The sequence below is a fragment of the Equus przewalskii genome, chromosome 12 (assembly GCF_037783145.1).
Source record: "Equus przewalskii isolate Varuska chromosome 12, EquPr2, whole genome shotgun sequence".
Lineage (NCBI taxonomy): Eukaryota > Metazoa > Chordata > Mammalia > Perissodactyla > Equidae > Equus > Equus przewalskii.
The window spans coordinates 41,261,458-41,274,730 of record NC_091842.1 but is presented as its reverse complement, the minus strand read 5'-3'; the positions used below and the strand labels follow the sequence as shown (position 1 = coordinate 41,274,730).

Below are 13,273 nucleotides of genomic sequence, written 5' to 3'. Positions count from 1 at the left end.
GAGCTGCCAAAACTCAGCTGTGGGCAGCAGGCTGCAGCCTCACTGGGACAGCAGCCGCTCAGGAGAGGCGGGGCATTTAGTCACCCCTGAGTGACAAGCTCCCCCTTCTGCTGAGACTCAGAGCGCAGTCTGGCTGTCATGAGTCCTTCATGTGTGACTTGTCAGCACAGCGCTCCCCCCAGTGCTGTGGGTGCTCTCTCCTCCCAGCCCGTAGCTCTGGAAAGGTGTCCGCTCGGCCCCTGGCCTCGAGCACTTGGGCCAGGCCCTGCCCAGGGCTTGCTCAGTTGGGGCTCCAGGGACCCTCTGACAGATCTCGGACAGAGAAATGTTGATGCCAAGTGCCACCCGCTCCTCCTTTGCTCTGTCAGATGAGTGCCATACACAAAACCCTTTTGCATCTAAGAAGTAAGACGACCGCTCTTTATCTCTCAGAAAACTTTTCCATGAGAGAGTTCAAATGTCAGAAAGGTTGAACGAATAGTACTGTGGACAGCTTTTTGCCCTTCACCTGGATTTACCAGTGGAAGCGCCGTCCCAAGTATGCGCTCACTTGCACCAGCCGTCGTCGGACGGAGAGGGCCATCGTATGTGTGTGCACATGCACGTGCGAGTGTGCAGGCGTATGTGTGTGATGTACTTGTTCTGTGGTGCTTTAGTTTCTCCTTCTCCCCTGCTAGACTGTGAACCTGTCAGTGGTCCACGGTGCACACACTCTCGGTGAATGGTTTTGAGCAGACAGCTTTAGTATGTGCGTGTGGATTGCAGCGTCTGGTATATTCAACAAGACGAAACTTGGAGGCTGCACACAGAAAGTCACTGGACCTTTCTCCCTGCCTCCCAGCAGGGGTGCAGCCCACCAGGGGTGACCGTGGTACCGAGGGCAGACGTGTGTTTGAATTGAGGCTTCAGCACTTAGGGGCTGGGTGGCCTGGGATGTGGGACCTGGCTTTTGCGGGTTTGTAGTCGCAGTGTGAGATTGAGGCTGGCCGCGTTGCCCTTACAGAGTAGCTGTGAGGTAAATAAGACAGAGTATGTGACAGGCAGGCCCAGTTCTGAGGGAGCCAGGGCTGAGGACGTATGGTTTCCCATGGCATACGCTCGTGCTGCCCAGTGTGCCGTGGGCGGGGGGGAGCTGGTTTAAGAAGAGATTCCTTCTAATCACACGAAACGCTCACATCCAAATCAAGGAACTTAGTCTTGATTCAAAGAAACTGAGGACACATGACAGCCGAATGCAGGGATAAGCCTTGTTTAGATCCTGGATCTTTAAAAAAAGAAAGAAAGAAACAGCTATAAAGGGTATTAAAGGAACAACTGGGGAAATTTGCTTACGGACTTCACGATAGAGAAAGTGTTGGATCAAGGTTCAGTTTCTCCAGTAAGGTGGGGTCGTGGTCCATAGGAGGGCAGGAGATGCATGCCACAGCCCCCGGAGGTGACACGTTCTCTTGTCTGGAAGTGGCTCAGGTGGTTTGGCAAAGTGAAGGGCTAGGAGCAGGCTTGGGTCTTGGTTGTGTCCTTCATGGCCAACATGGTCCTTGGCACATGGGGGTGGCCCTGAGTTCCACATACTTGTGAACAATAGACTTGTGGGCGACAACATTTAGAACATGCCATGAAGGTAGCCATCACGTTGGTGCTATTTACAGATGTGCCGTCCACGATTCCACCAGGACCAGTGGGAAATGGAAGTGCAGCCTCCCCATCTCCCTGGCTCCTCTGGCTCCTGTTGGTGAATTGCTGGCAGGTGGTAACCCTATTTGGGTTCTGGTCGCTGTGGTCTGCTCCACTCCCCATGTGCAGGGGTCACCGAAATGACATCAAGGGCATCCTGGAAGGTGGGCCTGTCAGCAAGGTGAAGATGATTAATTGTTCTTTTTCTTGGAGGCCAGTATTGAGGCAGCTCCCATTGCCCTGGTACAGTAACTAGTGAAAAAGACTGAGGTGGCTAAGGGAAGCAGGTGTCAGCGTAGGCAGGGCCAGGGGAGCATTTGCTCATGTAACAAGGATTTCAGCAAATGGTGAGTGAAGTCAGCACCGACTCTTGGACAGAGTGTGCAGTGAGCCAACTGTTAGGAACCCGTCATGGGGCCTCACCTGCTCACCTGGCTGCTCTGGGCTCGGGTGCCTCACCTGTTACATTATCCTCTCAGAGAGGTGCTGAGAGGTTTGAGAAAAGATTTGAGGCAGCAAGAGGTGCTGTGACAGCTCAGTGAAAAGATTTCTCTCCATGGCCATGGAGACATCTGAGGCAGAAAGCTTGCGGCATAGCATGTTCATTCGTAAGTTCTAGAAGGACCCGAGTGCCCCCATGTGCCAGGCACAAGAATGGGCACTGGATATACGTCGGTGGTAAAGCTGTGGCATGGCAGCTAATGCAAGTCCGTTGAACAGAGGTCATCTTTTTCGTGTGTGTGTGGGGGGGGGGGGTGGAGCACGTACACTGTAAGTGTGATGAGTGTGACGATGGGACTAACGGTGCAGATGCTGCAAGTAATGGGAAGGGAACCTACATCAAGCGTCCAGGGAAGCCTTTCAGGAGGTGATGGCGTTTAGGCTAAGGTCTTGAAGGAGGTGAACCGGGGTGGCACAGAGTGGTAGGTGGGGCCAGGCCAGCAAACGGAAGGTACAAGGCAACAGTTGGGCTTGTGGGAGGAACCAAGGGATCGAGGTGGCTGGAGTTCGGGGTCTGTAGGGGGAGTAGAAGAGCTGGGATGGTCAGGCCAGGCCCCTCTGTGCAGGCCGCATAGGAATCTGGGTGGTCTTTACAGAGTCTCGAGAAGCAGGAGGGTCCTCCGATCTGGGTGAAAGCATTTCTCTTGTTCCATGTGGACAGATTTGGCAGGGGGATACTCACATTGTTTTAAATTTCTAATGTTTTTATTTTAGTTGTCTTTCAGTTGTGATGGCTTTATTTATTTTTATTGAGGTAACACTGGTTTATAGCATTATATACATTTCAGGTGTACATCATTATATTTTGATTTCTGTGTAGGTTACATCATGTTCACCACCCAAAGACTACCATTTATCACCACACACATGTGCCTAGTCAACCCTGTCACCCTCCTCCCTCCCCATTTCCCCTCTGGTAGCCACCAACCTAATCCCTGTCTCTGTGTGTTTGTACATTTCTAATGTGTTAATGTGTATCCTTTTTGCCTTTTGGTGTACAGTTCTGAGAGTTTTTTTTTTTTTTTAACAGACTTTATTTTTTAGAGCTATGTTAGGTTTACAGGAGAATTGAGTAGTGAGTACAGAGGTTTCCCACATACGCCCTTCCTCTGTACACTTTCTCCTCATCATGACTATCTTGCATTAGATGATACATTTGTTACAATTGAGGAACCAACACTGATACATTATTATCCACTGAAGTCCATGGTTTGTTTAGGGTTCACTCTTGGTGTGTATATTCTGTGGGTTTTCACAAATACATAATGACCTGTGTCCACCATTACAGATCCTGCAGAATAGTGTCACTGCCCCAGAAATCCCCTGCTCCACGATTCATCCCTCTCTCCCCCGACTGCTGGCGGCCTCGAGTCTTGTACTGTCTCTATAGCTGCCTTTTCCAGAATGTCATCGAGTTGGCATCCTACAGCTGGGAGCCTTTTCAGACCAGCTTCTTTTGCTTGCAGTTCTGAGTTCTAACAAGTGTACAGAGTTGTGTATCACCCCAGTCAAGATGCAGAACGCTTCCATCACCCCTGGACTCGCTCGTGCTGCCCCTGTGTAGTCACCCCTGCCCAGTGCCCAGCCCCAGCAACCCCTGAGCCGCTCTCTGCCCCCGGTAGTTCTGCCTTTCCCAGAGTGTTATCTAAACCATTTGTGGCCTTCTGAGGTCGGCATCCTCCGCTCAGCAGTGTAACCTGAGATCCATGCACATGGCTGTGTGAATCCACAGTTCATGCCTTTTCCTGCAGAGGAGTGTCCCTGTGCCTCCAGATTTTTGTTTCATTTCACCTGGGCAAATCCCCAGGAGGAGGAGATGGTCGGTGTGTCCCTGACTCCGTAGGGAACTGCCAAGCTGCCTTCCAGGCAGTGCCGGTTGCTCCCCGCAGGCCTCAGCCTTGGTCTTCAGTTTGTCCGTCCTGTTGGGCCGCCATGGTGGATGTGAAGTGCTGTCTCGTTGTGGTTTTGATTTGCGTTTCCCTCATGACTAATGATGTTGAACGTCTTTCTTGTGCATATTTACCATCGGTATATCTTTTTTGGTCAAGTGCCTATTCAAATTTTGTGCCCTTTGCTTATTATTCTAGACACAAGTCGTTTGTCAGACAGGTGCTTTACAAATATTTCCTCCCGGTCTGTGACTTGTCTTGTCCCTCTCTTTAGTGGTGTCTTTTGTAGGGCAGAAGTTTTTAGCTTTGATGAAGTCCAATTTGTCATCTTTTTCTTTTATGGGTTGTACTTTCAGTGTTATATCTAAAAACTCTTTGCTTAACCCCAAGGTCACAAAGATGTTCTCTTATGTTTTCTTCTAGTAGTTTTGTCCTTTAACTTGAATCCATGATCGTTTTGAGTTAGTTTTTGTGAATGGTGTGCAGTTCACACTGAGGTTCCTTTTCCTGGCCTGTGGGTGTCCGGTTCTCCCAGCGCCGTCTGTTGCTAGGACCGTCCTTCCTCCATTGGCTGCTTTTGCACCATTGCCTAAGGTCAATTAGCTATACTCAATGGCTCTATTTCTGGACTTTCCGTTCTGTTCCATTGATTTATTTGTCCATTCTTTCCCCAACAGACACCAGTTTTTAAGAACAAAGCAAAAGCCTGTGAAGGTGAAACAGGGGGAAAATTAGTAAGATGCCTATAGGAAACTACTCCTTGATTTAAGACCGAAAAACGTTGAACATTTAACTAACTTCCCGTCCATGCTTCTCATGTAGACCTTTTTCAACTAACTGTGGATCTCTTTTTGTTATAAAATTGTACGGTTAGATTAAGGAGTAAATGAACTGAGAAAAGCTTGAAAATTAAATCTTATTATGTTGGTCACAGACCCAGCAGAACGTAGCACATGCTTATTAGATTTATCAAGTAACTTTGTGGAGAAGAAAATAAATCTCTTATCAGAAAAGAAAGCCAGACCCCTGAGCACATGGAGGAATTACTCTGTTGCCTGTTTTGTCAAAGTGACACGCAGCAGAGGCTCAGCTAGAAGCTTCTGTGTTGTTGTGGTCCATCAGAGCTGAAGTGATGGTCTTTCTACAGACGGGACCTCTTAAACCCCTATGCCCTGGGGAAGCCCTGGCCCTGCCTGACTTTCAGCTTCAGTGCCAGTGTGGGGACACCCATGTCCCGGGGGGCCCAGGCCCGAGAGGCCTTCTCCCTGCAAGCTTGAGCATCACGCTCTACCTTGTGCAGGCTCCAGCCTGAGGCTGCTGATGGGGCTTCTGCTGGAGAGAGAAGGAAAGGGATTGTCATCTCAGAATGGTGATCTAGTCATAAAAAAAGGGGTTACGCAATTTCACTTTAAAAAAAAAGGAGGGGCCGGCCCCATGGTCGAGTGGTTAAGTTTCCCTGCTCCCCTTCACCGGCCAGGGTTTCACTGGTTCGAATCCTGGGCGTGGACATGGCACTGCTCATCAAGCCATGCTGAGGCGGCGTCCCACATGCCACAACTGGAAGGACCTACAACTAAAAGAAATACATGGCTATGTTCTAGGGGGCTTTGGGGAGGGAAAAAAAAAGGAAGTCACAAAATAGCAGTTTAACGGAAAGTGCGATTGTCCTACCCACAGGTGCCATGTGACAGGGCTCCTCCCACTCTTTGGGTCATGCTGGCTGTCCTTGTGTTTTGTTGGAGCAGATGGAACCAAAGGTGACGAGCAGCAAGTCCACCTGTCCCCAGAGCCTGTCACTGGTGATGTTGTTTAAGGATGGACTCAGGGCTGAATTACTGCTTTTCTAAATGCCCCTCCCAGTCCCCCCCTGCAGTCTGCTCCAGCATCGTCGGTACATGCCGAGGGGCACTTTGCTGCCCCTACTTCCCCTGGGTTAAGGTGGTCAAGACTCAAGCATTTGGTCTCAGTAGAACCTCTAGTTGTTCCATGCAGACTCTTATCCCTTCTGACAGAATGGAGGGGGAGCTGGCTTCCTGGGGTCTTCTTGCCTCTTTAGCCAGGCTCCGCACATCTCACTTCTGCTCCATGGTCTCCTGTGTTTGATTCCCAGCACAGAAAGGGCTCAGTTGGTACTTGGGTGGGTGGATGGATGGATGGATGGATGGAAGGGCGGATGGATGGGTGGACGGATGAGTAGATGGATGGGTGGTTGGATAGGTCGATGGATGGGTGGGTGGATGGACAGAAGGAACTGCAGCTGCCACAGATGAGTTGTGCTGGAATCCTTGAGCCTTCTGTACTGACTGTACCCAGCTGTTAGTCCTGTCCCCCGTAAGACCTCCCTGTTTGAATTGTAAACACTTGCTTAAAGCCCTACAGGCTTTGGGGGCGATATTAAAATCCACTGCTTAGGAAATTGAGACCATGGGGCTGAAATTAGAGCTGTTCCCTTCTAGGAAGGAGGGGTGTGCAGCTTTGTTTTCTGAGCTGAAAGCTGTGGAGGTCACTCTTCTGTCTGCCGGGCGCCGACTGGCTTCTCCATCATGTGCATGCACTCGAGACTGCTTGTGTTAGTCAGCATCGGGAGTTGTCGAGAGAGTCCCTCCTCTGCAGTGTTCCATTTGAGACCATTGCTTGCATTCTGATCTCCGATTTTAGGCAATGTTATTGTAGAATAACACTTTTTAGAAGTATACGAGTTATTTATGAATGCATTCTTATAAACATGTCGAACAATACAAATGTGTGTAAAACGTAAGACCCCCAGCCATCCTGTCCACCCCAGCCCACCCTCCTTCCCCAAAATAACCACTTGCATGTGTATTCTTAGGGGATTTATGTGCATAAATGTGCAGATACAAATCTAAATACATACAGATGTAAATATGTGTATTTTTTCATATCTGCAGAATCACACCATGTACATTCTGTAACCTTTTTCACTGAATGTTTTTAGAAAGTGAGTAGTAAGCACAGAAGCAGTTGTCTCACTGAAGAGCTCACGGCTAAGGGTCAGTCACTCAGAAAAGTTGTCTGAAACAGTCGTAAAAATCATATCCACGGACCTTAAACCTTCCGTAAAACACAAACCTGCAGCTGTTCGCCGACCGTCGGGTGGCTGGCCAAGGCCTTTCTTTGCTTGGGGTTCACTCCTCAGCGTTCTGTGTTTTTTATCAGAAGCTCTGGCGTCATGCGTCATTGCGACCTCCCCTTCTCAAGCGGAGCAGGCACGCAAGCCCAGCAGGGGTCTGCAGGGTTCTTCCCGGTCGCCCCAGTCTGTCCACTGTCTTGCCCACACTTAATATGACTGCCATCTTTTAGCACAACCTACCTTTATTGAGTATATTTCCAAAGCATTCCAAGTGTGTTTTTTAGAAGGAACTTTTTTTGAAGCTTTTGTATTCATTTCATTAGCTATGTAGTATTTATATAATTCTAGTATTGTATAAATTGGTGCCACAGCAGTATTCAGATGGAATGTCCACTGCAGCTGTGACAGACAGATTTGGGGCAGGCCTCACCTGCAGGTCAGTCGTGGGGAGCACAAGAACATGGACCCCCATGCCCACTGGCTGTGAGTGCCCCATAGTCCCAGCCCTGCTTGTGTTGTTTACTGAGGGACTGGGGGTCGCTGACATGGAGAGGCAGTCACCCACAGGTGGGTTGAGAGCTTCGACTTTCCAGGGGCCCTGAGGAGGAGGAGGAGAGAAGGGTGGGCCGTGTGACAGGGGCTCCAGTGCCCTGGCCCTTCCAGGGAATGGCACAGCAGCTGGTGCAGTGCCCGTCCCCAGGAAGGAGGGTAGAGCGTGTTCCCTTTGCATGTGAGGTGTGGTCGGGAAATGAGTGGGATGTCCAGAGTCACAGCGATGTCTCTGTTAGGCTCATCTTCCCGCTGTCCTGGGAGCTCCATGGGACGGTGTGGGGGTCCCTGGCCAGGCTGAGAGTGAACCCTGGAGACCAGGGTGGGTGCTCAGCCAGGCCCTCGCCACTCTGAGCTCCGTGCGTGTGGACAGGCTGGCTCTGCGTACTGTGCTCGGCAGGGAGCACCTGGTCATTTAGAGGCCTCAGTGCATCTTTAAAACTCTTCCCAGGGCCACCACGGTACGCTACAAAGGGAGAAACCTGCGGATCAAAGCCCCCATGTGCCGAGCCCTGAAGAAGCTCTGTGACCCAGATGGTAAGTACCAGTGGGCTGGGTGGGCTCCGGGGGGCATTCTGTTCTGGGCTCCATTTAGCGATGGATAGGCTGAGCTGGAAATGTCTCTGCTGCAGTGGCTCTGAGTCCAAGCCTGCTGAGTCCCCTGGGCAGCTCCTGGGTTCAGAACTGCTTGTCACAGCAATGTGTCCGCTCTGTAAATCAAGTTGAGCTTAGAAGACACAGCAGTGTTCAGACAGAGTGTCAGCTGGCGTCAGGAGCGAGTCTCTCATGGCCTTTCGTGGCTTGGCGTGTGGCCCTGGCTTTGCAGATGCAGGAGCAGCCACGTTGGCCTCCCCCTTTTAGAGCGGGAGCCTCACCGGGCTTCTCCGCCAGCCTTGCTTTCACTCACGAGGCCGTGTGCCCACAGCTCCTCTCGGGTTCTGTTAGTTGTCTGGGCCGTTGCTTTGTGTTCTGCATCACAGTCCATCTGTGCTAGGCTCTCACGGCTCTTTCCTGTCATAGGCTTGAGTGACGAAGAGGACCAGAAACCAGTGCGCCTGCCCCTGAAAGTCCCAGTAGAGCTGCAGCCGCGGAACAACCATGCCTGGGCCCGAGTGCAGAGGCTGGCCCAGAACCCGAGGCTCAGGTAACCTGGCCCTCAGCATGTGCGGGGCAGCCAGCCGCAAAGGACAAGCAGCGGATTCACCCCAGTGCTCTGACATCACCTGAGCATGGCGGTGGGGTGACGCACTGCCATCAGGGTCCTAAGACTGTGGGGGCCCTGGAAACACCGAGTGATGGTTCCCCACCTGCGCCAGGATCTCGCAGGCTGAGGGCGGGATGTGAAAGAACGTCGTGGTTAGCAGGTTGATGGCTACAGAATCTGTCACCCTAAGCCCTTTTCCATTCCTCTCTTACCGTCTCCCTGAGAGTTTGTGTCTGATTTATGGGCACGGCACCACTGTGGATGTGGATCATTTTCCATTTACACATTTTTTTTGACTGAGGTAAAATTCACGTTACATAGAATTAATCACTAGCCATTTTAAGGTGTCTGATACAGGGGCATTGGGTACCTTCACAGTGTTGTGCAACCATCGCCTCTATCTAGTTCCAGAACATTTTCATCACCCCAAAAGGAAACCCCATACCCACTAAACAGTTGCTCCCCACCCCCTCTGCTGAGCAACCACCAATCACCTTTCTGTCTATGGATTTGCCGGTTCTGGACATTTCACGTAAACAGGATCCTACACTATGTGGTCCTTTCTGTCTGGCTTCTCTCGGTGAGCGGGATGTTTTCGAGATTCATCCATGTAGCACAGTGTCAGGACTTCGTTCTTTCCGTATGTATTTTTATTTTCTTGGGATTAATTAAGGCTGGCCAGTCCCACCCTTCTGGAACCCAAAAGGAGGCAGTAGAAGGGATGGTGGATTGTACCAAGGTCTGTGTCCTGGTTGAGACCTCGTACTGTAAGGGGTACATGGGCTCCCTCATTTTTCTTGCAGCTTCATGTGAGTGTCCACTTCTCTCTGTTTGAAGGGTTGTTTTTCAGGAAAGGAGTCAGTGACGCTCTTGGGACCTCACGGCTCCAGCCCCTTCCTGGTGCCTCTTCTGAGACCATCTTGCTGCCGGCAGCCTCCAGGGGCTCTTCAGAAGGTTCTCTCCCTGTGTGGCAACCTCCTTTTTCCTGTCTGTTGTTTCTCTGTAGGATGATCGTGGAGCTCCATCGAAAGGTCTCCAGCCTCATCGAGTTCTTGAAGCAGAAGTGGGCACTCCATGAAGTGCGAATTGTATCTTTTTCCTACTAAAGCAACGCCCCCAAGCTCTGCAGCACTGGCTGTCTAAGGATGGGGTCTTGCCTCTCAGTCCTGGGATAGCAGCGGGCCCCGGGGATGACAGCTGTGCCAGGAGATGGTGTAGAACTGGGACTGAAGCCTGCAGCCTGTAGTCCTTGGTTTTGAGTAGGAGCCCCTTTCTGACCTCCTTGTAGTGTTAGAACTCTGTCGCAGCAGCCCTCCATGCTGCACGCGGCCACTGTCTGGCCCATGTGGTATGGCCGAAGCATCCCTGCCAGCAGGTTGAGCAGAATGACTAAGGACTGCCCCATACTTCTTCCTGTCCTTGCCTGGCTCCCAATCCCCAGCTAGAAGGTGTATGTCAGGTGTGAAGTTCCTGAAGAAGGAGTGCCCGGCTCATAATTTCCCCAAGGCTCAGTGGTGCCAGGGGGCTCATGCTGCTACGGGTGGTTCCTTGACAGTGCGTTCAGAGGAAGACACTTGAGGAGCGGCAGCTACAGGACTCGTTCACAGAGCCGTTGCAGGAGAAGGTGGCGCTGCACCTCTTCCCGGGAGAGAACTGCACGCTGACGCCGCTGCCTGGAGTGGCCCGCGTGGTGCACTCCAAGGCCTTCTGCACGGTGCACTGGCAGGAGGGCGGCCGGTGCAAGCAGAGTGCCAAGGATGCCCACACGCTGCCTCCAGCCCAGATCCTGGGCATCCAGAGCGGGCAGGGCACAGCCAGAGGCCAGGTCAAGTGCCCACGGGGTGGCGCTGAGGGCAGGGTGGGGGGACGGCCCCCTCCCTCCACCGATGCTTTGCAGAGCTCTGGAGAGAGTTCTCCTGAAAGTGCCCCTGGGGAGGGTGCTGTTCCGAGCCTCAGCAGCCCAGAGGCTCCTGACAGGCTTCCCTCTGGGGCCCAGGACACTGGGGGACGGCTTGAGAAGACCCCTGTGGTCACTCCTGCAGAGGGAGGGGATGGCCCTGCCCAAGAGCCCGGGGCTGTGACATGTGCCTGCAGCCAGCTCCCAGAGCTGGAGGATGAGCTATCCCTCCTGGACCCCTTCCCCCGCTACATGAAGTCCTGTCAGGACCTCATCATCCCCGAGCAGTGCCGCTGTGCGGACTCACGGCCCTCGGGACGCGCCTCCCCAGAGACTCGTGTCCCCAGCAGTGCGGATACGGGCGACCTCGCCCGGGCCAGGGCACCGTCCCCCATCCGCGCCCCGCCTGGCCCAGAGCCTCAGCCCAGCCCCGGGCTCCAGCCGGATGTTTGCACTAAAGACTCGGCAGATGCACCTGTAGAGGAGCCCCAGGAGCAGGTGAGCTCCTCGGACCCTCCGCCACCTCAGGGACAGCCTGCTGCCAGGCCTCTGAAGGATGTCCCTGCCAGCCGGCTGGCCCAGCAGCTCCGTGAGGAGGGCTGGAACCTACAGACCTCCGAAAGCCTCACGCTGGCCGAAGTCTACCTCATGATGGGCAAGCCGAACAAGCTGCAGTTGGAATATGACTGGCTGGCTGTGCTGGGCCCAGAGGGCCAGGCCCCTGGCGGGCAGGCCCAGGGCCCCCGCACCGGCTCCCCACCCACCACCCTCCACAAGCAGCGCCTCCTCAGCTGCCTCCTAAAGCTCATCTCTACCGAAGTCAACCCCAGGCTGGTAAGTGTGGGTCGGGGCCTGACCCTCCAGGCACCTGAGGCACCCAGGCCCGGCCAGAGAGCTCTCAGCTGGGCAGTGAGTGTCCAGAGGGGAGGCCTGGCCCTGTGGCAGGTGGCCAGGCTCCTTGGGGAAGGGAAGAGGCAGGATCCAGATGAGCAGGGAGGCAGAGGTTCTTCACAGACCGCTTTTCCTTCCCTTGAGCTGGGCTCCACGGATTACCTGATCAGGGCCTCAGCTCGCTGCCTGGCAGGACTCTGTCCTATGGGGCCCACACGGGCTCCAAAGACAACAGCTGATAGGCCACACCTATTGGCCTTGCGGGGCTCCCGTGATTCTGCTGAGCCCTGAGCATGCAGGCCAAGGGGACGGTGCACAGAGCCGAGGTAGCAGACACAGCCCGGAGCCAAGCTGGGATGGGGCTTTATCTAAGTGTCAGGAGCGTTGCAGGTTTCAGTAGAAAGAATGACAAGGTCAAGTTTGCAATTTAAAGGCTGTCCTGGGAGGACGGTGGTGGCACAGCCTCGATGGAGGGAGTGGAGGTGGGAGGGGACAGAGGGCATGATAGGGCTGTGGGCTGTGCCTGGGAGACTAGGAGCAGCTGTCCAGGAGGTGGCTAGTTGAAATGGTCTGGAGCTCCTCAGGAGGCTCCATGGAGTGTGGGTGGTCCCTGAGCCCAGGGAGTGGCTGCAATGGCCCAGAGAGAGGAAGGCCACACAAGGTGTGCCTGGGCCGTGGCCCATGACCCGCGCGGGGAAGCAGCAGAGCCCGTAGATGGGGCAGACAGTGCTGCCACCGAGAAAGTCTAATAGGCTCTTCTGGGCCCAGGAGAGCAAAGTCCTCAGGCCGCTGGATCCTGAAATAGCAGGGCACGCAGTGTTTCCAAGTGTGCGAGTTCACAGGTTCCTGGAGGAACAGCTGAGGGAGCTGAACATGGGGGCTGCAGGGGAGTGGGGCTCAGGGGCCAGGACAGGCTGCAGGCTCACTGGGGGCCCATCAGTGCCGATCCATGTTCAGAACAGTGCCAGGTGCGCCCACGTCACTTCTGGGAGACACGCACCACGAGTCCCGCTTTCCCTGGGCAGACTGCGCTGTCTGTGAATTTGTTCTCCTGCCTCAGTTTTCCACATGCCTCTCCCATGGGCTCCTCTCTTGCGGTCCCAGCGCACCCCTATGCGGGCTTGCCATGAGGCACTCTGGAGAGCACGTGGTGAGGTGAACAAATGCCGCGTAGGAGAGATGCTCTCGCAGGGACAGGTGGGAATTGGCTGAAGGCTGCAGAGGCCGGTAAGGCGAGGCCTGGGGGTGAACGGTGGCCTTTGGGTTTAGTGGTGTGGAGGTGACCTGCAGGCAGGCCTGGGCAATATTGGGGTGACCAGACAGAGATGATGAGTTTGAAAAGCTTTTTCAAGTTTGGCTTTTGGGGGGGTCAGGAGAGGAGAGACATGAGCATGTCGAGAACCCTGGGGAAGAAGGCCAGGCTAGGCTGGCTCCTGAGAAGGCTGGAGGCAGTGCGAAACACCGGGATCTGGAACGCGGCCGAGGTCCTGGCCTGGGCCTCAGCTGGAAGAGGGGAATGGAGCAGGTCGGAAATGTTACTGTGGAGAATGAAGAGCAGGGTGCTCAGAGCTGTGGTT

General features: G+C 53.7%; 1 protein-coding gene across 3 annotated transcripts in view; it reads left to right on the top strand.

Moving 5' to 3' along the window:
* CRAMP1 (cramped chromatin regulator homolog 1) overlaps positions 1-13,273 on the top strand; it is a 64,741-nt gene that overhangs the window by 32,484 nt on the left and 18,984 nt on the right. For all 3 annotated transcript variants that reach the window (XM_070568857.1, XM_070568855.1, XM_070568856.1), the window contains exons 7-10: positions 8,156-8,241; positions 8,725-8,848; positions 9,915-9,996; positions 10,473-11,639. In XM_070568857.1, the coding sequence (XP_070424958.1) occupies positions 8,156-8,241; positions 8,725-8,848; positions 9,915-9,996; positions 10,473-11,639 (1,459 nt within the window). The remainder of the gene's footprint in view (positions 1-8,155; positions 8,242-8,724; positions 8,849-9,914; positions 9,997-10,472; positions 11,640-13,273) is intronic.